General features: G+C 33.7%; 1 protein-coding gene across 1 annotated transcript in view; it reads left to right on the top strand.

Moving 5' to 3' along the window:
• Positions 1-24,546, top strand: part of LOC308266077 (amine sulfotransferase-like) — a gene marked incomplete at both ends in the record, with an annotated part of 31,810 nt that extends 7,264 nt beyond the window's left edge. The window contains 7 exons of the mRNA XM_080700111.1: positions 1,630-1,704; positions 3,565-3,715; positions 7,089-7,294; positions 11,084-11,166; positions 11,933-12,047; positions 21,464-21,650; positions 24,425-24,546. Of these exons, the coding sequence (XP_080556237.1) occupies positions 1,630-1,704; positions 3,565-3,715; positions 7,089-7,294; positions 11,084-11,166; positions 11,933-12,047; positions 21,464-21,650; positions 24,425-24,546 (939 nt within the window). The remainder of the gene's footprint in view (positions 1-1,629; positions 1,705-3,564; positions 3,716-7,088; positions 7,295-11,083; positions 11,167-11,932; positions 12,048-21,463; positions 21,651-24,424) is intronic.
• Between the last annotated feature and the right edge of the window lie 461 nt (positions 24,547-25,007).

Below are 25,007 nucleotides of genomic sequence, written 5' to 3'. Positions count from 1 at the left end.
TTCTAACATTTTTTTCTTTTAAGTTTGTGTGTGTGTGTGTGTGTGTGTGTGTGTGTGTGTGTGTGTGTTTGGTTGTACTGAGGATGGAACTCAGGTATTCCACCTCCAAGTACACTAGCAACCCCACCCTTTTTATTGATTATTTTATTTTATTGGTACACTATAGTTTCTCATCATAATGTGGATCGTATTGACAATGGCATACATTCTCACAGTACTTTGGTGCCCCTCCATCCCTTTAACCCCCTTCAACAATGAGTGTCCAGGTTGACCATGCTAAATTCATACTTACGCACATTTTCAAATGTAGTTCCTCCATTAATCAACCTCAACCATCTTCCTCCCCTTTTCTTCCTTTCTAGCTTTACTGTGGTTTCACCTCCATTATCGGAGTCCCTGTGGTATCCCTAATACTCCCTAGTTTGGGCATATTAGAGAAAATATATGTTGCTTTTCTTTCTGTGCTTGGCTAATCTCACTTAACATAATGTTCTCCAGGTTTTTCCATCTTCTTGTAAATGGCATGATTTTGTTTCTTTACTGCTGAGTAGAATTCCATTTTGTGTATTTCCCATAATTTTGCAATCCATTTATCTGTTGATGGAGACCTAGGTTGGTTCCATATTTTGGCTATTGTGAATTGTGCTGCAATAAACATGGGTATGCATATGTTACTGTAGTTCTCTGATCCAGGAGTGGTATAGCCGAATCATATGGTGGATCCATTCCCAGTTTTAAATCTTAAAACTTTAAAAACTATCTTTTAAGTTCTAACATCTTTTTTGGGGGGAGGGTGTACCAGTATATAACCCAGGTGCATTCCACCTCCAATACACCCCAGCCCCACCCTTTTTTATTCATCTTATTTATTTATTTATTCATTTATTTATTTATTGCAGCACTGGGCATGGAACCCAGGGGCAATCTACCTCCAAGCTACACACCCAGTCCTATTTTTTATTCTTTATTTGGAAACAAGATCTCAAAATGAAGAATTTCAAAGGACCTCAATAAGTAGCTGAGGCTGTCCATGAACCACAATCCTTCTGTTTCAGCCTCTCAAATGCTGAGACCACAAGCATGCACCACCATGCCTAGCATTTTTGTTGTTGTTGTTGTTGTTGTTAGGGTTTTCTGCATATATGCTATGTTGTCTTCTGAAAAATAATTTTACTTCACTGTTTTTTATTTGGATAACTTTTTATTTTTATTTCTCAATTTCTATGACTAGTATTTCCAGTATTATAATAAATAAAAGTGGTAAAATTGAATTGGACTTTTTGCAGGTCTCATATAAAAACCTTCCAGTTTCTCTCAGTTTAGTATGATATTAGCTGTACATATCACACACATAACCTTTCTCAAGTTGAGGTAGTTTCCTTCTATTGCATAGTCACTCATTTTTAACCATAAAAAGATATTTAACATTTTTAAATCTTTTTCTGCAGAAATTGAGATAATTATGTCTTTTTTCATCATTATGCTTGTGATAAATTACATTGATTAATTTTTATATGTTGAATATTCTTTCCATCCCAGGGCTAAATCCTTCTTGATCAGGTTGTGTGTTGCTGTAACTCATGCATCCTTCATAAGCTGAATAATTTCTCTTACCCATGAATCTTCCAGGACCTCAGTAGCTTGGTGCTTAAAATCAGCAGCTTTCTTGAGAAAGAACTGAGTGAGGAAGACATGGATGCCATTGTGAGACAAGATGCATTTCAGAACATAAAGTCAGACTTACTAGCAAATTATTATGATATTATAAAAAATAAATTCAGAACAAGAAATAATGAAGGAAGCTACTTGCTCAGAGGTGGTGGATGCTCAGTGGTTTATAGTAGCAAAAACATGGAGAGTCCTCTGGAACCTAGAAGTAAGCAGGGCTTTCAGTATGTCCCTGCAACTGATAATGGAATTTGAATAGGAAGAGTATTGAACACCTAATTGAAATTGGGCCTGATGAGGTTCTTGGGAAATTTAAAGTGTTTTAGTTTACCTTATTCATAAATGTTGCCTGTTTTCATTTTAGATCATAAGACTCTACTCTTTAAATTTTATTGTGGTATGTCTGAAAAGAATGGAAATGTTACACCAGGAAAAATCGAATCTCTTGTTTTCTTTTTTCATTTCTTTTACTATTTTAGGAAGTAGACTTGTATGTTTTGTTAAGGAGAAAGAAGTTTGCTTTGTTATTTCCTCATTTGTCAGATTGCTTCATCACAAAAAAATCTAGAGTGATATCTTATTAACCCTATTGGCCTCAATTACTTCTAAAACAAATTGTAGTCTGAATTTATTCTAGGAGTCGTTAAGAATAGATTTATATTTCCTCTTGATAACCTTTAAGTTCAAATCATTTAATTTAATCTTTTTAAAATATATAACTTTCTAAACCATAGCTTGATTTTTACTTTCTTCCTATTTTGTTTTATAACACACTTATAATTTATCAATATAAAGATGAGCATTGATTTTATAAATAATCATGTAAGTATCTCCTTGAAATTGCCCTAAATATTTTTTAATTTTTGTCATTTTTAATGTGTATGTGTTACTGGAGATTGGACCCAGGCACATTCTACCTCCAAACTATACCCCCAGCCCTTTTTATTTTTTGTTGTGAAACAGGATCTCTGTAGGTTTATGAGAGTCTCACTAAGTTGCTGACGCCTATATGTATTGAAGTGAATGTGAGACAATTTCAGCAGGAGATTGCCTCCATTATTGAAAGATCTGTTGCCAATGTTTTTGATAAATCTTTCTTTGATATTGTAGCAAAAACAGTTGCCCCTTTTAATCCGCTCACTTGGTTTAAAGATACTCAACACATTGCCTATGTCGTTATAATCTTGTTTATAATATTGTTATTCATTGTAGGATTCTCCTTCCTCTGGCGTCAGTTGTCCACAAAAGGACAGCAAAATTTAAATCTCGCCACCACTAACTGAAAATTACAGAACGACAAAGGGGGAACTGTGAGGTCCGACTGAATGTAAGTGCTGCAGGAAGAGAAGGTCTTCTGAGGACTAAGCAAAGGGCCAAGTCCACAAGCTGCTCTGGAATGATGACCACAGGCAAACCTTTTGCTGTCTTAGGCAAATATGCTCTTCATTAAGTTTATAATTAGCTAAAACATAATTACTTAAGTCTTGTTAACTTTTATTTGACTCACATGTCATCTAATGCTTTGCCCTAGATACCGGGCTTGCTGTTTGTGTGCTTTCAGAAGACTCTCCAAGTTGGGGAGAGAAAATCTCCAACAGTAATCCTTTCATCAAAAGGTTTTAGGAGAAACTATCCAATTTCTTAGTATAATTGTTTCATCATTAAAAGGTATCATATCAATATAGAAATGTTGGTTTATTTTTATCTTTTAAGTAATTTAATATATGTGATATGATTAATTTAATAATTAATAATTTAATGTATGTGATACGGCAAGTGGCTTTGTATACATAAGGCATTGAAATGCTTGATATATATTGAAAACCAATAAATACTAGTCATGTCTTCTAAAAAGTAAGAACTTAAAAATAATTTTGTTTTTGTTTTTACTTCTAGATAAAAATTATGGACAATATGAATGCATACTTATTTAACTTTAAAAGCCATAATTTTAATCATCATTTTGTGAACACTGATATACTAGAACATATAGAAGATTTTGAAATTAGAGATGATGATGTTTTCTTAATCACATATCCCAAATCTGGTAAGTGTTGGCATGGAACATCTGATACCAGGCTTCACTTTGGTTAGGTGATACATGTGTATGAAGTGTTCTTTTCCAGCAACAACAGCAGCCCAGCCTTCATGCAGACAAACATTAAGAATCAGAAAAAAGTTAAATGAAACCCAAATCTGTAGGATATAAGTATATTTACAGTTGCCTATGTTGTTGATTCTGATGGAAAATATGAAGTAATCAAATATGGAAGCAAGATGAGGTATTCGGCGAATGCTCACCTGTTGGCTTGGTCCATGGGACAAATCTGAGACAATAAAGATTTTCTTTTCTCCAAATTGTAAATACTTCATTAATAAAAGGCTCTATCCCTCAAAAAGTTTCATTTTCCAAAAAGCTAATTATCTTGAACAGTATTCCATGAGAAGCTATTGACCAGTACCATCTACTAGAAATGTTTTTGTTCTGTTTTTGAGGTCTGTGAAAATCCTAAGTATAAGGGAGTGTGAAGCACAATCTTGTGCCCCAGGAGGTACTGAGGCCTTTTCTAATAGTGACTTCTACTCCAGCAGAGGGTAGGCTTGATTTGCATTCTTAAGTGTTATATGCAAACTATGTGGTAAATCTATAGTTATTAAAAATTTTACATAGAGTCTAGCTGTCCCTGAGCACCTCAGGACTGTTGGTCATATATGGTTTGACCATATAATAAATAAAAAATGTTTTCTCATTATAATGCTTTGCTCATTTCATGTATGTCTCTGTCCTTACAGCTTTAGATGCTTAAGTATATTATTGAACAGGATGGGCACTGTCAGGAAGTCATTCACTTTACTATAAATCCTGAACCCAAAGCTTTGATGATTAAAACTTGAGAAGGGTCTAACATTTTGCCCTATAGGCAAACTAACTCATAAACCTATCATAGCTTCTTAGATGCTGGCAGAAGACTAGAGACTTCTGGATCATAGAGGATTTTGCCAGTCATGCCACTGCTGATAGTGTAACTGCCTCTCACCAATCCTTATGGATCCTAGACCTTTAAAAGCTCCTTTTGAGTCCTTTTGATGAGGCAGAATGTTAATCTGAGATGAACTACAACTTTCCTAGTGTGTGACCACATCAACTTCTTGATAATTACAGTAGTAGTTTGTAGGAAACCATCTACTACTAATTACAGTAAGCTTTCTTTACAATTCGGATTGTATGCTCACTTTACAATTTGGATTTACTACTGTAATTAATAGTAGATGGCTTTGTTTATTTTGTAGATATAAGAGATCAGTACAGTTTCTTTGTGATATTTTCCACACACTTTTTAACACTAGCACTGATAGTCTATCCAAAGTCCACATCACAAGTCATAATAAAATTTGACCATGACCAAACAATATAAAAATTATATCTTAAAAATGATAGCAATAAGCCAGGTGTGGTGGCACATGCTTGTAATCCCAGCATTTGGGAGGCTGAGACTGGAGGATCGTGGTTTGCGGACAGCCTCAGCTACTTAGGCCCTTCACAACTCAGTGAGACCCTGTTTCAAAATAATGAATACAAAATTGGGCAGGGGGTGTAGCTCGGAGATCAAATGCCTCTGGGTTCCATCCCCAGACCCGCAAAAAAAAAAAAAAAAAAAAAAAAAAAAAAAAAAAAAAGATAGCAATAGGGGCCAGGATGTAGCTCAGTGCCTGCTTTGCAGGTGTGGTGCTCTGGATTCAACTCCAGGTTCCAAAAAGACAAAAAAAAAACCCTTTAAAAAATGATAGTAATAAAATTTTTACCACAAGACAAAAAAAATTGTATTTCATGTGATCTAATATCTGATATGGCAATCAAAATATTTACCATCAAATTGCCTGGTGTCCCTGGAGGTCCTGGAAAAAATTTGCATTGATGATGAGTGCTTCTGGGCCACAGTAGCTACTAGCAACATTCATTGCTGCCAACTTTGGAGCATGTGAAATCTTGTCATGACCAGTTCTTCCAAAATGGTACCTCTGCTCCTTAAGAAACACCACTGTCCCTTACTTGAAATAGTGGGAATTGTGTGTTCAAGTCCATATTGCCACTCCTAACCCATTCAGAGTTATCATTAACAAATATCAGCTGGGTGTGGTGGTGCATGCCTGTAATCCTAGTACCTGGGAAGCTGGGATAGAAGGATCAAATGTCCAAAGACAGTCTCAACTAATAGATTCTCATCAAACTAGTGAGACCCTGTTTCAAAATATAAAAATAGGGCTGGAGTGTAGTTTGGAGGTAGAATGTCTCTTGTTTTATTCCTCAGTACAAATGAATGAATGAATGAATGAATGAGTAAATAAATAAATAAATAAATAAATTCAAATCTTATAGTACCATTACATTTGATCACATCCTGGTTCATTCCAAATGGAAATGGAATTGGACACATACATGAATTTGCCATATCCTTTTATACCTGAGAGCAGATTTGACTTCATTAAACCAAGAATCAATTTTTGGTCTCTTTTTTCCCATATCTATTATGAAAGTAGAGCACTAAGGTTTTCATAATGGGGAGACATTAAGTGGTCAAGTAGTAAAAGAAGGAAGAGACATTGGGCACTTTTTAATTTTGTCAATTTGTCTATATCTCTCAAATGTAAGGTTATAAAAAAGGTCTCAGGAAGGAGACAAAGGGACACACAAAAGATAGTAGGAAAGGACGTCCTAGCCCTGTGTCGTGAACATGCCTCTAAGCTCAATAACTGGGAAGCTGAGACAGGAAAATCACAGGTTCCCAGCTGGCCAGCCTTAGCGACTTAGTGAGACCCTTTGCAACCTAAATGTTCTTTCAAAGTAAAACATAAAATAGGGCTGGCATTGTAGTTTAGCGTGCCTTTTGGTTTAATCCCTAGTACCACAGAAAAAGGACTTTATAACATTTTATTTATATTGTGTGAAGACCTAGAAAGGAATGAGGTGAAGGGCTTCAAACTGGAAAAAGAAATGACTAAGAGAGGGAAATGCTAATTAACCTGATGTTATCAGTTCCCAGTCCATTGCATGTATGAAACTATTACAATGGATCTAATTAATATGTAGAATCATTATGAGTTAATAAAAATAACAGAAGGATCTCACTTGGAGTATGGGAACCAAAGAGATGGAGCTACAGAATTAATCTGGTTCACCACTATCATGGAATCAGAGCAACCACAACACTTCAAGTGAGGAAGAAACTAATAGTCCTAGTTCCATCTTCAGAAGGCTAATGTTAAACACAGACTAAAGCAAACCAGAAATTGGACAACTTATTAGCATACATGTTTAAAAAAAGAAACTACCAAATGATTTTAAGATAAATAATTGTACTCTTAATATTTGCTTTTGACAATAATTTCAGATTTGAAAACAAGATTATTTATTTTTACAGGTACTATCTGGATTCATCAGATACTATACTTGATTTATTTTGAGGGATATTGCAACAGAACTGAAAACAAAATGGCGGATAGAGTCCTGTTCCTTGAATGCGGTGCTCACAATTTGAACTTATCTGAAATACCTTCTCCTTGTCTCATTTCTTCCCACATCCCATGCTATTTAGCACCAAAAGGTCTGAAGAAGAAAAAGGCTAAAGTATGTCATAGAGCTTAATTAAGTTTTACACAGAAAAAATATTTGCTTTAATATTGTTCACCTTCCCCGTCCCCATGCATATACAGTCTTTTAAATCTCACGATCCTTATATATTCAGGGTGTCTTGCACATTAAAAATATATGAAATTATAAAGTTATACATATATTAAATTATTGTACATAGAATTTGCACTCAAATTATATAGCATATGGGCAAAGTTCTTGTATGTCAGCACATTTATGGTTGCATGACCTTTTATTGTATGGCTGTGCAATATTTAATATATATCTGATGGTTAGGTAGATAATACATGTTATATTTTAACAAACATTCTTATAAACTCTTCCACTTTCTAAGTGCTATGTTTCACTGAAATTTTCAGATTAAAATTTCCTACTAGTTTAAGTGTTTGCAGCCATTACCTACCTCCTTTCTACAATGTATCAAGCTTGTGCTCCATCAAATAGAAGATAAGAATGCTTCTTGCCCCGAATAGGTACTAATGATGGGAAATGTCAAACATTGCTGATATGCTAGGTAAAAAATAAATGTTATTCTTGAGTAAGTTGCCACACTTTTTACTTAAATGAGACTGCTGTGTTTTATAGGCCTTCATATATCCTTTCTATTCTTTGCCCATTTCCCTTCAGTTCATCTTATTTACTGTTTTGTAGAAGCCTTTATATGGTGCTGATGTTTCTCAAATTAATAGCTCATTTTCAAAAATTGTTGGAAGCTTTTCATCTTATGTAACTAATCTGTGAGTCATTTATAACTGGCTCTGGTACTTTTCAAAGAAATCATATCCCCACACAACAAGAAATATGCACAAACTCTCCAAATATTTTCCTGATTAACCTCATTTGAATTTTTTACTCATGATTATAAACTGTGTCTCATACTGTGTGTGATGTGGGATATGAGTATTGCAACTTGTCCAGGGGGTTTGCCAGTTGGCCCAATGTACTTTCTTAAGGCTTTCACTTTAGCAATTCCCACACTTTTTAAGCCTGTGTATCGACATACTAAATTTCTCTAGTCTTACTCTTCCCAGTCTGCATTCTTTACTTCAAAAATGGATACATTTTGTTGAATACGTGGTAGTACTTGATTTTTCTTTATATTGTAACTGATCAGACAAATTATCCCATCAACATTTACAAAAATATTTTAATACCACGATGATTTTATTTATTTATTTATTTATTTATTTTTGTGGTACTGGGGTTTCTGGAAGCCCTTCTACCTCCGGGCTATGCTCCCACACCTATTTTATATATATATATATATATATATATATATATATATATATATATATATTTTTTTTTTTTTTTTTTTTTTTTTTTTTTTTAAACAGGGTCTCTTAACCCAGCGCCGCTGGCTTGGAACCTGCGCGATCCTCCTGTCTCCGCCTCCCAAGCGCGGGGATTACAAGTGTGCCCCACCACTCCCAGTTAATACCACAATGATTTTAAATGTTTATTGTAATTTAATAAATTATAGATTGATTCTGGGACAACTGTCACAGGGATATTCCAACATTCCTCCAGCTTCATCCTATGGCTCTTGTTGATCAGGTCCATTTTCCTGCCTTTCTTATGGATTTCACAATGTTCTCAGAGCACTTTTTGCTAATTTCTTTGGACTTTAAGATGATGAACATCATAGTACAACATAGTTTTTCATGACCTTATTAATATTTTCAAAATCTATGGAGTATTTTCCATTCATCCTGTAATGATGAAACTTTTTTCTTTTTGCAGGTCTGGGGATGGAACCCAGGGGCATTCAACCTCTGAGCTATTCCCCTGTCCTATTTTTTATTCTTTATTTTGAAACAGGGTCTCACTAAGTTGCAGAGGGCCTCAATAAATAGATGAGGCTGTTCACAAACTGCGAGCCTCTGCTCTCAGTCCCTCTGAATGCTGGAATTACAAGGGTGCGCCACCACACCCGGCTTATGAAACTTTTTATATTCTCTCTTTTTAGATTTCTAGGTCATAAAGAGTTTTCTATTTTACTGAGTTTTTATCCTGTGAAGAATTAAGCTTCTTTTTTTTTTGAAGCATAATGTTTCCTACCTTGTTGATTTATGCTTTCATTTTAATTATTTTACATGTTTGCTTGCATTTCTATCTTAAGTGCTTAGCATATCTACTTCCATTTTTTTCTATTATATTTCTCAGTATACAAGTGTTTCTGTTCTATCATTACAAATTGTGTGTTGTACTGGTAAATTGTGTGGACTTTCATTTGACTTAATTTTATGGTTTTCCTTTTTTTCCTATTGTGCTGGGATTTTTCCATGTGCTTTTGTTTGTTCTTGAGTGTCAATGATATTTTTACTGCTGCATAATTTACAAATGATGTAAGTAATTCTATTAGATATCGAATTCTTCTATTAATATATGCTATTATGAACTTTCCAGAGTATGGTGGCTGTGTGGATATGAATGATCTTTTCTAGAATATGCATACAAGAATGTAACTGCAAAGCACAAGTACAGGATGTTCAACCTCGTGGTGTGGTGCTATATTTTCTTAAGAAAGAAAGTATATTGATACATGCTTCAACTAGAAATGGATATGTTTTTATTTTTCCCCTACTAATCTTATATATCAGACTTATAAAGTTTTGTCAAAATGGTAGTTATAAAATGGTATCTCAAACTAATCTTAATTTGCATGTCCATATTCAGTAATGAGATTAATCATATTTTGATAGGTTATTGATCACAATTATTTTTTATTTTGAAAAGTACTCTTTTCTCCAACTTTTTAATTAATTTTCTTCATACAGCCTCTGGATTCTAATTCATTGCTACTTATATCTGTTGTTTCTCTCATATTTTGTGGCCTTTTGTAGTTTTATGGTACACTATAACTAAAAGCATTTTAAATTTTAAGATATTCAAACTACTCATTTTTTGTTTTAGATGTATTTTTGTTTCAAAAATCATGTATTGTTTCAGGACTGGAAATGTGACTTTTTATGTCAAAGATTTTTTAACATATTTAAATACTTAATCCATTTGTATATTATTTTACTGTGTGATATGAGACACATTTTTTTTTCTTCTATATAGAGAACTATTTGTTCCAACATCATAAATAGTTCTTCCTTTTTTCACTTTTCTTCAATACTACCTTTGGTATCTATGAAAAATCCCATAATATTCATGAAAGCTCAATTAATACAGCTTCACAAAATTAATTTGCAATGTTTATCAGCTAATACAAATACTCAATTTCACTTTTGAGAAATTTGTACTACATTATGTCACACATCTGAAAGGTCATGTAAATAAAATTTTTCAACAACATTGAAATAGCAAAATATTGTTAACCACCTAAATTTTCTTGACTAGTAGACTGAATGAAAATAATTATGATTCATTAAGGAAAAAAACATTGTGTATCTATTAAAAACCTTTATGATTAACCAAGAATTGTTTAAATTATTTTATAATTCTCTCTGCAGATTATTTATATCTACAGAAATTCTAAAGATGTTATGGTCTCTTATTTTCATTTTTCAAATTGGCTGTGTGCATTAGAACCAACAGAAAACATAGAGCATTTCATGAAAAAGTTTCTAGATGGAGAAAGTAACTATGAATTTATTTATCAAGAAACAGGGAATGCATTTAGACAGAGACTGGCAATATTGGACTATAAATGCATATGTGTTACTGATGTACACCAACTCAGTTTGCCACCAGTGGCATTGCAGTTCTTGTCAGGACCAGTGTGCAAAAGGCATATAGTTTTAAAAATATTGTGGTCAGACCATAGGTTACAAATATGCTAGCAATTCAAAGGAGCTAGAAATGGAGGTAGTGTCAAACCTTCCAGAACGGCTAAAGCTGAGGTGAGTTTGTCTTCTACCATGGACCTGAGGGAATCTTCATAGGACAGCTGTGGATCTGTTCACTCTACTTCTGAGGGACATTGAAAGATGCAAGATTGTAGAGTATGGAATCAGGACTTCACTCATTTAGAGAATTATATTCACATTTTTCTCTCATTGTAGACAGCTATTGTTGCTCTCCAGAGATCTTAGAGAATAAGAACATACAGAGAGACATGTGGTTTGGGGTGGAGGAAATAGGAAAACGAAAAAACCTGCCTTTAAGTCATCTTGAAACATAGTCCATTGGGCTTCTTACCTTTGAATTCCTGCTTGTTTTCTTTTTCTTTTCTTTCCTTTTCTTTTCCTTTTCCTTTTTTTAAAGTGGGTTTGGGAATGGAACCCAGGGGCATTCGACCTCTGAGCTACACCCCTTGCCCTATTTTATATTTTCATTTTGAAACAGGGTCTCACTAAGCTGCAGAGGGCCTCACTAAGTAGCTGAGGCTGTCCACGAACCGTGATCCTCGGGTCTCAACTTCCCAAATGCTGGGATTACAAGCATGCGCCACCAAGCCCAGCTTATTCCTGCTTTCTTACATACATTCAGTAGCTTTCACAAGCAGGTCTCTATGAAAATCATGCAAATGTTTACCAAAGCTCTAGCCATTCTAAAACAGTAATATAAATATACAATGATTGGAGCTTTGTTTTGATCCTGAAGAGTTTAAATCAGAAAAGATAGAATAAAGCCTGCCATTTAACTTATGTGATATCTTTATCTCAGTACTTACTATTTTTTCACAGTGGTGGGAAGTTGTTGGTTTGATCATATAAGAGGTTGGTACGAACACAAAGATGACTTCAACATTCTGTTCCTGAGTTATGAAGATATGAAGAAGGTAAGATAATAAGACAGCTTCAAAAAATATTTCTTTCAAATCTTTAACTTTTTGAGATTAGGAGAACATATAGTTATCTTCATTATTCCATTGTATGTATGGAGTTATGCTTGAATTTCCTATCCTTAAGTCTTCTTAAGACTTCTCATTTTTTGTGATTCGTTACTGCATAACTATCTATAGCAATAAAGGTAACCTAATATAAGTTTGTTATTAACATATATTAATTGTACATATTATTGGGACACAATGTGGCATTTCCATACATTCACACAATGGACATCCATCATGTCTATCCATCTTTATTCCACTCCTACACTTTCTGTCCTCCCCTACCTCCTGGAAATATGTATTCTACTTTCAGGTCAATGTTGTTGTTTTTTTTTCCACTTATGAGAGAAAAACTGTGATACTTGTCTTTCTGTGTCTGATCTATTTCACTTAACATAATGTTCTCCAGTTCTATCCTTTGCTACAAATTACAGGATATCATTTTTCTTTATGGCTGAATTATGCACAACATATTTTCCTTGCCCATTTATCTATTGATGAGTATCTTAGCTTATTGCATTTCTTAGCTTTAGTGAAAAGCACTGCAACAAACACTAGCATATAGTTATATCATTTGTATTCTGACTTTGTGTACTTTGATATATCCTAGAGGATGATACCTAGATCATAGTAGTTCTATTTTTAGAGGTTTTTTGTTTTTGAAGAAACTTCAAAACACATTCAGTGGATGTTCTTAATAAAAGGAATCAAAAAGCTCTGAGATAAGGAGCCACTACTAAGATATGGGTAACTATTGTCAAGGTGAGAGTATGCCCTGTGATCAAGTTATTTTTTGTTTTTAAAGAGAATCTGGAAACATAGCTCTCATATAAATCATAGAATACTTACATGAGAATAAACAATTCAAAGCCATATTAAGACATTAAGTAACTTAAAACTTGGTACAAGTTCACGGTTTTACTTTTTTGTGTGTGGTACTGGGGATGTAACCCAGGGGTATTGTACCTCCAAACTACACCCTCAGCCCTATTTATTATTTTTTTATTTTGAAACAGGGTCTCACTGAGGTGCAAAGGACCTCACTAAGTAGCTGAGGCTGTACACAAACCACAATCTTCCTGTCTCAGCCTCCCAAATTTTGGGATTACAAGTGTGTACCACCATAACTGGTTGTTTTGATGTTTGATTAATTTTGAGTAATCAATATGTAATCTACTTATTCACTTATTTAAATTAGTGGATGATTGCTCTGTGGTGATTCCTTTATCGTGAGCAAAAGAGGACTGAATCTTGTTGATTATTAATAATGTAATTATTACTATGTTTCATTTATTAAGAAAATTCCCAAGTATAATGTCAACAAGTATATTTAATTAGTTGTCTGATATAAAAAAGTAGTGGGCATTGTTTTCTAAAAGAAAGAACGGGGAACCACAAGGCAATAATCATGAGTGAAGAGAAAGAAGAGAAATAGAAGAAAATTAGAAGATAAGAAAAGAGGACGTGCTTATTATCTGAAAAATAAAGAACCTGTCACCTTTGGAGAACTAAGGGAAGAACTTAAAGAGAAAGAATGGAGGATTGAAAGATTAACATAGGTTTATAGGAGACAGATTAGACAAGGCCTGTAGGCTATGTTGATGGTAGTGACTTCTTTAATTCTCAAAGTAGTAAGAAGCCTTTTAAGAGTTTTACAAAAAATAGCAATGGAATATAATTAATATTTTTAAATATTCTTATTCATCTTGAGAAGTAAAAATAGTAAACATAAGCAGACCAGATGAATTTGAGAACCCTGTGCTCGTCTACTAAGTATTAACTGTGCCTTGGATAGGAGTGGTGTCACTGGGAATAGAGAGAATATAGCGTTTTTAAAAAACAGAATGTAAAAAGGAAAGTGATTATACAGAAGAGAAATTAAAAAGAGAAAGGTGTCAAGAAATCTTTCCAAATTTCTATTTGGTGTATTTATCTAGACGGTGGTTAAGGTATCAAGAAAATCCTGAAACAAGTTAGAAAGATAATTATAATTTTGATTTGACATATGGTATTTAAGGTGAGTTAGAAATATTTAAATAAATAATCTGAGAAATAAATTTAAAATACAAATGTAAAGTTCAAAAAAGAGTTCTGGCTGAATATATTAATGACATTAACCTATACATATCACCATAAAGAATCTAAGAGAAAGACAGAATGTAGAGAAAACTGAGTAGGGTAAGGATGGAGGAAGAGACTAAAAGACAGGAAGGCAGGGAGGCAGAAGAAAGAGGAGGGAATAAAGAAAGGGGAACTACAACCAATGACTGAGGAAACTTAAATGTCATGGATAGTTGGCACTGAGAGGGATGGGCCCAACAAAGAATCAGAAAGGGGCAATCAGACGGGTCGAAAGAAAACAGAATATATGGTAGCACAAAAACTAAGTGGGTGTGTCATGAAAGATCTTTAAGATCTCTTAAAAATATTTTAGGCAGCCAAGAAGTCAAATGGGATTGAGAGTTTAAAACACTCACTGAGTTTAGTGACAATATTATATCAGATTAGAGTGGGTTGAAAATAAGTTGGCAATCCTAAACATACATCACTGGCCCAAGCACACATATATTGAAACAGTCTTCTGCATAATTATTTTATATTTAATATTTGAACTTCAAACAAGTCATGTACACAAGAGAATGTGTCATCTCCTCTGCAAATGTGGTTCTCTTCCTATGAATTTCACATTAATCCAGGTGGCCTAAACCTAAAACTAGACCTTGTACTTAATATTTATATCACTCTTTCGTGATTATTTAATCCACAAATCAATAAGTCATCTTAATTTTTTCTCTGTATCTGCTGTAGAAGTACAAATTTATCTCAATCCATGTTGACTCTTTTGTAGACCAGATCACCAACATCTCTTGCTTACCTAATATACCCGCCTTTTTCCCAGGTCTGCCTGCTAACAGTCTTACTTGTTTGATTTATTCTTCATTTTTTAAACAAATTGTTGGCTAAATATATAACTCTGATTCCTTTCTTATTTTATAATTGAATTTCCCAATAAGAATGTTCTCACACAAAAACTTTTGTAAATAATAAATTTTACTGGATATTTGGAGAAATAGGCCACGTAGTAAACTATACAAAACCTCTTCAACATTTATTTCTGTTTCATCTTTAGCATTCTGTTTCTAAAGTCTTCCACCAAATATCCCATTTCTCTCAACTTCCAGGTATCTCACTGTTTATGTAATTGGATCCAAATGCTATATGGCCTTGCAAATATTTTTTTTACCAGATTATAGGAAAAGAATTTTCTTCAAAATTGCCTGTGGAGGATATACTTTTGTAACTTCATTTTTCAGCTTTAAAGCTCTTTCTAGATAAAGAGTCTAATGTTAGCAAGCAATTAGATATCCAACAAAGTTGTAATAAATTTTGAATCTTCCCTTACCTGCTTCTTCCCTTACCTGCTGCTTCCCTTGGAAATTTCTTGATAATTTCATAAAATACTGCTGATGCACACTTCTCCAATGATAATTCCATCAGGATATCCAAAGCCAGTTTACTTTTTGTCAGAGGATTTTCCAATTTTTCATTGACTTAAAGGTGACATTCCCAGTACCATCAAGACTATGTAAAATCCTGTACACTTTCCTAAGTGTCCAGCAGTACATAGGCAGAATGGAGGCAATTAAGTCTATACTGGTTAAATATTCTCTTTTTTTTGTGGGTCTGGGGATGGAACCCAGGGGCATTTGACATCCAAGCTACACCCCATGCTCTATTTTTTATTATTTATTTTGAAACAAGGTCTCTCTAGGTTGTTGAGGCTGTTTGCGAACCGTGATTCTCAGTTCTCAGCCTCTTAAATGCTGGGATTACAAGCATGTGCCCACCACACCCGGATAAAGATCCTTATTTAAGTGGCAAATTTTTAAATAAAATCAAAGAGGTCATTATCATAAAATGATGACTGTGGTTACCATTTTAGAGAATGGCAGATGTATGATGAGGAAAGGGTGTGTTTTGTAGTTCTGGTAAACTTTTATTGTTCACTTTATTGGCATTCATGTATGTAGAAATCTTAATTGATCAGCTAAAATTCATTAAACTCTATGCTTGTTTAATTTCTTTTTCATACGTGTGTTTTATTTCAAAATTTAAAAAGTCTGAAAAGATTTAACTTTATTTTAAAACAAATAATCTATTTTGTGGTATATACTTTAAAAAGATTCTAAAAGGAGAGATTTATTTTTTCTCATCCGTCCCGTTATCCTTTCCTTCAGCTGTTGTAACTGGCTGAACTCATCAGTAGAGAAACTCATACATATGCCTTGGTGTTCTAGTTTTGGAGGCTGAACTAATGCAGGGGTAAAGAAGAAGGGAGCTTGTTGTTTTACATTCAAAACAGTTCACTATTTTGTGGATTTGACTCAGAGGCATGAATGCTGACACGTAACAGGATTCAGGAATGACTCAATCGCTGAAGAAAAAAATAGGTACAAAAAGTTAGAGGAACATAGAAGTTTTGTGAGCTGCTTACAAGCAGAAACTTGTAACTGTTACAATTTAGAGTAACTGACTCAATTTTGTCTTTTCATGATGTATAATTTTGAATTGTTCCTTCCATCTCTAGTCCTGAATTCAATATTGCTCTCATCATCTGAGTTTAATCATCTATTAAAGATACGCATCAAGGATTCATTTCAGTTAACAAGCTAGGGGAGGTATATATATATATATATATATATATATATATATATATATATATATATATATATATATATTTGCGGTACTGGGGTTCCTGGAAGCCCTTTTACCTCTGGGCTACACTCCCAGACCTATTTTTTACATTTTTATTTGGAAACAGGGTCTCCTAAGCCAGCGCGCGCGGCTGGCTTCGAACCTGCGCGATCCTCCTGTCTCTGCCTCCCGAGCGCGGGGATTACAAGCGTGCGCCACCACGCCCGGCTATTAGGGGAGGTATATTTTAAATCTCCTATTTTTAGTATCTAGTTTTCTGGCCGTTTTTAATTTTATCTTTTATCTCAGGTAAAAGCTATTATATTAAACAGCTAATATATATAATAAACATAGCTGTTTTTAAAATCTTTCTGGTAATTCCAGTAATATCTTGTAACATACTTATCAATAATGCTATTTCTCTTTTCTTTTCCTGATTGTTTCTAGCCACATTGTCTCATCTTTATGTCCCTTCAGGTCTTTGCACAACAAAGTTATGTGTAAAATTATATTAATAACTAGGAACAGGCTATTTTTACTCATTCTTTCAAACTCAACTTTTTCACCAATAATCAGCTAAGATACTCAGGAAGATTAGCAAGGCCTTCTATCCTCTATCACCAACCTGCCATCCCAATTCCACTTTTTTTTGTAATTGTATGATACCAAGCACTCTGGTGTTCAACTTCCACTAAATATGGAAGGAGTTTGCCCTGCGTGGTGGCGCACGCTTGTAATCCCCGCGCTTGGGAGGTGGAGACAGGAGGATCGCGCAGGTTCGAAGCCAGCCACGCTGGCTTAAGAGACCCTGTTTCCAAATAAAAATATAAAATAGGTCTGGGAGTGTAGCCCGGAGGTAGAAGGGCTTCCAGGAACCCCAGTACCACCACTGAATAAATAAATAAATAAATAAATAAATAAATAAATAAATAAATAAATAAATATGGAAGGAGTTTAAGGTTTCTGTAATTTGAGACTTTTTTTGAGGGTGAGGGATAATGAACCAGAAACATTCTACCTCTGAACCAACCCCCCAACACTCTTTTAATTTTTATTTTGAATCTTTTACTTTTTTATTTTGAAAAAGGTTCTCACTAGGTTGTTGAGAATCTCACTAAGTTGCAAAGGCTAACCTCAAACCCCGGATCCTCTTGTCTCAGTCTCCTAAGTACTGGGATTATAGCCATGTGACACCATGCCTGGTTTGAGGCTTGCTTATATATTTAGAAAGGAAAATCTGTAGTTTTCTAGAGGTTTCTTATCTTTTCTTCTTGAATAAAAAGAAATATTTTTAGGCATGTGTGTTGTCATATGCTTGTAGTCTGAGTACTTGAGAGGCTGAGACAGGAGGATCACAGGTTTGAGGACAACCTCACAAAGTAGTGAGACCCATAAACCTAGCAAGACTTTGTTTTAAAATAAAAATAAAAATAAATAGGGATGGGGTGTAGCTCAGAGGTAGAATTCCTTTGGGTTCCATCCCCAATATCAAAGGGAAAAAAAGAAAAATATATTTCTTCCTCGTGAAATCTATTATATGTTCTCTGAGTCATAATTAATCACTCTTTCCTACTATTATTTCATTTAGTATTTCTTTTTATGTTTTCTGCCTTCCCACCATATATGCACTTTTTAATTGTGATAAAATATTCATAACATGAAATATACCATTTAATCTATTTTTAAGTGTGCAGTTGCATGGCATTAGGTATATTCATTTGTTGTGCAACCATCACCACTACCTTAACTTCTCTCTTCCCATCAGTCTCTGGAAACCACCATTCTACTTTATTTCTTTAATATTTTTTGTACTCAGAATTGAACTTAAGACCATTCTATATCCAAGATATACCCCAGCCCTTGTATTTTTCATTTTAAAACAGGGTCTCACTAAATTGCTGAAGGCTGACCTCAAGCCTGTGATCTTCTTACACTGGGATTCCAAGAGTGCACCACTGTACCCAGCTTCTTTCTTATTAATTTGATTACTCATTGTACTTCATATGAGTGAAATTATACAGAATTTGTCATTTTTGACTGGCTTGTTTAACTTACCATAGTGTCTTCGAGATTCATCTGTGTTGTACCATGTGCCAGAATTTTCTTCTTTTAAGACAATAATATTCTATTGTATATATGTCTATATTATATTAATTCATCTTTGTATACATTGCTTGCTTCTATTGTTTGCTTTGTGAATAATGATGCTGTAAACATGGAAATAAAAATATCTTTCTGATACTGATACCTTAGTTCAACCCTTTTGGTACATACCCAGAAATGGATTTAGCTGGTTCATGTTGCAATTCTATTTTTTTTTTTTTTTTTGAGGGATTTTTGTACTATTCACCTTGGGTTCACAAGGATTCTGATTTCTTAGTCCTTGCCAGTTTTTTCTTTTCTGATGTTTTTAGCTATAGTCATTTAGATGGTCATGAAGTGGTATTTCATTGTGATTTATTTACATTTCTTAATAATTAAAAATGTTGAGCATTTTTATGTGATTACTAAATATTTATATATCTACTTTAGGGAAATACCTATCTAAATCCTGTGCCAGTTTTTTTTTTTTTTTTTTTTTGTGGTACTGGGGTTCCTGGAAACCCTTCTTCCTCCGGGTTACACTCCCAGACCCATTTTATCATTTTATATTTTTTATTTGGCAACAGGGTCTCTTAAGCCAGCGAGGCTGGCTTGGAACCAGCGCGATCCTCCTGTCTCTGCCTCCCAAGCATGGAGATTAGAAGTGTGCGCCACCACGCTCGGCCTCCGTGCCAGTATTTTAAATTGGATTTGTTTTGTTTTTCTTGATTTGAAGGAGTTCCTTAGATACTCTGCATAGTAAAAAATATCACATATATAGTTTGAAATTTTTTTTCTCATTCTGTAGTTGGCCTTTTCACTCTGTTTTGCCCCTCAATGCACAAGTTTTTAACTTTTTTTGTAGTCTACTTTAGTTTTTTTCTTTTATTGCTAGTAGTTTTGGTGTCCCATCAAAAATATCATTGTCAAATCTAATAGTGTAAAGCATTTCCCCTATGACTTTCTCTAAGAGTATCATAGTTTTTCTTTTATACTAAAATATTATTATTTTAAGTTAGTTTTTATACATGGCATAAAGTAAAGATCCAACTTATTTAAAAATGAATTATAGCTGGGCGTAGTGGTGCACACTTGTAATCCCCACGCTTGAGAGGCTGAGACAGGAGGATCGCACAGGTTCAAGGCCAGTAGTGTTAGCTTAAGAGACCCTGTTTCCAAATTTTAAAAAGTATAAAAATAGGTCTGGGAGTGTAGCCCGGAGGTAGAAGGGCTTCCAGGAACCTCAGAACCACCCCCCCAAAAAAAAAAATTATAGACATCCACTTTTCTCATTAACTTTTGTTTAAAGATTGTCATTTACCCATTTAATGTTCTTCTTACTCAAATAAAAAATAATTTGACCAAGCTGGGCGTGGTGGCACTTGGGAGGCGGAGACAAGAGGATCCTGAGCAGCGCTGGCTTAAGAGACCCTGTTTCCAAAATTAAAAAAAAAATATGTAAAATAGGTCTGGGAGTGTAAGCCCAGAGGTAGAAGGGTTTCCAGGAACCCCAGTACCACCCAAAAAAATTAATAAGAATTTGAGCATATTTGTGAGAACTGATTTCTGGGAACTCTGTTCTATTCCATGGGTTAACTTTTCTGCATTTATGTCATTATTACACTGTTTTGATTACCATGATTTTTTAATAAGTTGTAAATCTTGAAGTATGAAACTTTTAACTTTACTTTTTCATTTCAAGACTGGCTATTAAACATCTCTTAAGATTTCATATGATTTTAATGATAGATTTTTCTATTTTTGCAAAAAATGTCATTGGGATTTTGATAGGAATTGCATTGAATCTATGAATCATTTTTGTAGCATCTCAAAATTACTGTCTTCTAATTGATGAATATAGAATTCCGTTTTATTTATTTATTTTATTTCTTTCTATATTGTTTTGCAAGTTTCAGAAGACAAGTCTTTCAATTTTTTTGTTGATTTAATTCCTAAGGTTTTTAATCCTTTGATTCAATTCACAATGTAATCGATTTTAATTTCCTTTTAGGTTTGTGTTTTGATTTATATTTTTAATCTTAAAACTTTAAAAACTATCCTTTTAGTTCTAACTTTTTTGTTAGGGTTTCTTGCATAAATGTTATGTTGTCTTCTGAAAGATAATTTTACTTCACTATTTTTTATTTGGATACCTTTTTCCTTTTATTTCTTAATTTCTATGGCTAGTATTTCTAGGATTGTGATAAATAAAGTGACAAAATTGATGGGGCTATTTGCACACCTCAGATAAAAATCTCCCAGTTTTGCTCAGTTTAGTGTGATTTTAGCTACATACATCGCACACATTACCTTACTCATTTTTAGGTAGTTTCCTCTTCTCTTGAGTATTCACTGAGTATTTTTAACCATAAAAATATTTCACTTTTTAAAACGCTTTTGCTTCGGAAATTAAGATACTCATGCGTTTTTCCTTCATTATGTTGAAGTGACAAATTTCATTGATTACTTATTATATGTTGGATATTCTTTTCTTCCCAGGGCTAATCCCTCCTTGATCAGGTTGTATGTTAGCTGTAACTCATGCATCTCATACGCTGGATAATTTCTCATACCCATGGCTCTTTCAGGACCTCAGAAGCTCGGTGCTTAAAATCATCAGCTTTGTTAAGAAAGAACTGAGTGAAGAGGATGTGGATGCTGTTGTGAGGCAGGCTTCATTTGAGAACATGAAGTCAAACCCACATGTAAATCATGATTATAATGTAAAAACTGAAGTTGGGACAAGAAATGATGAAGGAAGTTTCCTTCGCAAAGGTGATTAATGCTCAGTGATTTTCAGTAGCAAAAAATATTGAGGGTCCCCTTGAACTTAGAAGAAGTAATGAGTGCTTCCAATATGTCTCTGCAACTGATAATGGCATTTGAATACAGAGAGGATCAAACATCCTAACTGAAAGCCTGATGAGGTTCTCAGGAAACTTACAGTGTTTTAGTATACACCTGACAGTAACTTATTCAATAAATATTGCCTGTTTTTATTTTAGGTCATAAAACTATTTTAAAATTTTTATTTGTAGGATTGTAAAAAGCAATGAAAATGTTAGACTAGGAGAATTATCATCTCTGTTTTCCTTTATTTCTTCTATTTTAAGAAGTAGACTTAATATGTGTTTTTGAGGAAAAAGAAGTTTGAATTATTATTGCTTCATCACAAAAACTAGAATGATTATATATATATATATATATATATATATATATATATATTTTTTTTTTTTTTTTTTTTTTTTTTTTTTTTTTTTTTTGGTGGTACTGGGGTTCCTGGAAACCCTTCTACCTCCGGGTTACACTCCCAGACCTATTTTTTATACTTTTATTTATTTGGAAACAGGGTCTCTTAAGCCAGCGCGGCTTGCTTGGAACCTGTGCGATCCTCCTGTCTCTGCCTCCCAAAAGGGGGTGGGGTGGGTGGGGTGTGCTGGGGGGGGTGTTACAAGTGTGCGCCACCATGCCCGGCTAGAGTGATATCTTATTAACCCTATTTTCTGTGACCTCAATTACTTAAAAAAACTAATTTCTGTCTTATTAGATCCTAAGAGTTGTTAAGAATAAATATATTTTCCTCTCAGTTATAACCTTTAAGTTCAAATCATTTAATCATTTAAGATATAACATTCTAAATCATAATTTGACTTTTGTTCCTATTTTGTTTTATAACTTACTTATAACTTATCAATATGATAATGAGCATTGATTTTATGAATAGTCATATAAATATCTCCTTGAAATTGCCCTAGATATATTTTTTAATTCTTTTTTCTTTTTTTCTTTTTTTCTTTTTTTTTTTTGGTGTGTGTGTATGTGGTACTGATGATTCAGACCCAGGAACATTCTACCGCCAACTTATACCCTTAGCCTTTTTTTTTTTTTCTTTGCTTTTAAACAGAATCTTGATAGGTTTATTAGAGTCTCACTACCTTGCTGAGGCTGGTCTCTAAACTATGATCCTCCTGTCTCAGTCCAAGTCCTGGGATTACAGCCTTTTGTGACATTTATTATCAACTCACTCTGCATTCCTCAACTTTAGCAGATACATGAGCAATCTCATTTGCATAATAGTTGTTATCTATTCAAAATATCAACAGTAGCTGGGAGTGGTGGTGCACGCTTTGGGAGGCAGAGACAAGAGGATCGAGCAGGGAGCAGGTTCGCTGTTTCCAAATAAAAATGTAAAAATAGGTCTGGGAGTGAAGCCCGGAGGTAAAAGGGCTTCCAGGAACCCCAGTACCACCCCAAAAAAAAAAAAAAAAAAAAAAAAAAAAAAAAGAGGAAAATGCATTTTTAAAAGTGAGGAAATATATTTTGGCCTTCAAAAAGGGCACCTGGACTCTTTTCTTTTTTTTATTTTATTGGTGCACTATAGTCTCACATCATAATGTGGATCATGTTGACAATGGCATATATTTACACAGTACTTGGTGCCCTCCCCCCTCCTGCTTCCCCTTTTTCCTCACTCCCAATATTGAGTGTCAAGGTTAACAATGTTACATTGACATATATACTCATTTTTAAATATGGCTTTTCCATTAATTAACCTCAGCCTTCTTTCCTCCTACCCTTTCTTTCTGACTTGGCAGAGGTTTCCCCTCCATTATCTGGAGTTCCTCTAGTAAACCCAATACTCCCTAGCTTGAGCATATTAGAGAAAACATATGTCTCTTCTCTTTCTGTGCTTGACTAATCTCACTTAACATAATGTTCTCCAGGTCTTTCCATCTTCTTGCGAATGACATAAAAAGAGTTCAGGTAGCTTTTTTAAGGCCAAAAATATATTTCTTACCATACAGATGACTTAGTACCTATGAAGTAATTTTTATGATGTGCTAAATCTGTCATATAAGTTTTAGGTTTTTGTTACAGATGTATATATTTATTTTTAAAAAATGTAACAGCATGTATGTACTCATCCAAATTTAATGTACTTGAGAATAACAATGAATTCATAAAGGGATGCAAGATTTAGTAAATATTGCTTCCATGATAAATATCAACAAAAAACCAAAAGTGAGGAAATGCTTTCTTAAAGGGCTAAGTTAAGAATCATATTACAGTTTTTAGTTGTGGTTTACTTAGTATAATTCCTGAAATATAGTAGAATATATTTTTAATTCTAATATGCTTATATCTTTGAGGATTCTTTTTCTTTCTAAAGAATGATCATGATTGGGTAGTGAAAGTCTTAACGCATGAGGAAAAGAACTGTAGATCTGTTTACTGTGTTACTGTTTCTCTAAGTTTCTTTCTTATCTTATTCCTCTATGAGAAAAGGTAAGCTATCCAACCCCATGGAGAACTAACAGATATTTGTTTAGAGAAGAAATTAATATTAAATCCCAAGTTTCCAATTCTGAAAGAATAATAAATATTCATATATTATTTCAAGTTACAATGCATTTGTTGCTTATTTCAAGCTTTTATAGGTTCCATATCTGGGGCAATGAAATTAAATGGGTTAGAATGGATTGGGGTAACCTTCACCCCATTAATGTTTCTTACTCATCCAAAGGCCATTCGTGTGTTTATCCCACTAGGTACCATTGGAGACTGGAAGCATCATTTGACTGTGGATCAGAATGAAAGATTTGACAAAATATTTCAGAAGAACATGAGAGACTTTCCCTTGAAGTTCATCTGGGATATAAATGAAGAGTAGAATTTTGATCACAGTTTAAAAATAATCATAAAATCTAATCAGAGGATATGATTAAATATACATATTAATGTATGCTTATTATTGATTACAAAGCTTATTTATTAAAAACTGAGTAAGGTCTTTTAGATTAATTGCTATGAATGTGATGATGTTTTGAGATTTAAAATTTATAGTGAGTTGGTAGATAGGCATCTGTCATACCCTGAATAAAAATGGAAAACCATAAAACATAAATTATGACTCACAAATGTCTTCAGAAAGTATCCTGTAATGTTCATTTATCTTTATTTGAAATTAAATTTAGGATCAATAAATATTAAAATCACATTTTCTTGTAATTATATATTAATTTGCTGGTTTTAAAATAAATGTGAATAAATGTTATAGTAAGTGGAAATAAATGAAAAAATCTGATATAAACAAAAGCCTTCATTTTGGTAATTTAAAAGTCACAGATTGCA

Source organism: Muscardinus avellanarius (genome assembly GCF_963383645.1).
Source record: "Muscardinus avellanarius genome assembly, chromosome: 8".
Lineage (NCBI taxonomy): Eukaryota > Metazoa > Chordata > Mammalia > Rodentia > Gliridae > Muscardinus > Muscardinus avellanarius.
Note: the sequence above shows the minus strand (reverse complement) of the source record. Positions and strands in the feature narration are given on the sequence as shown.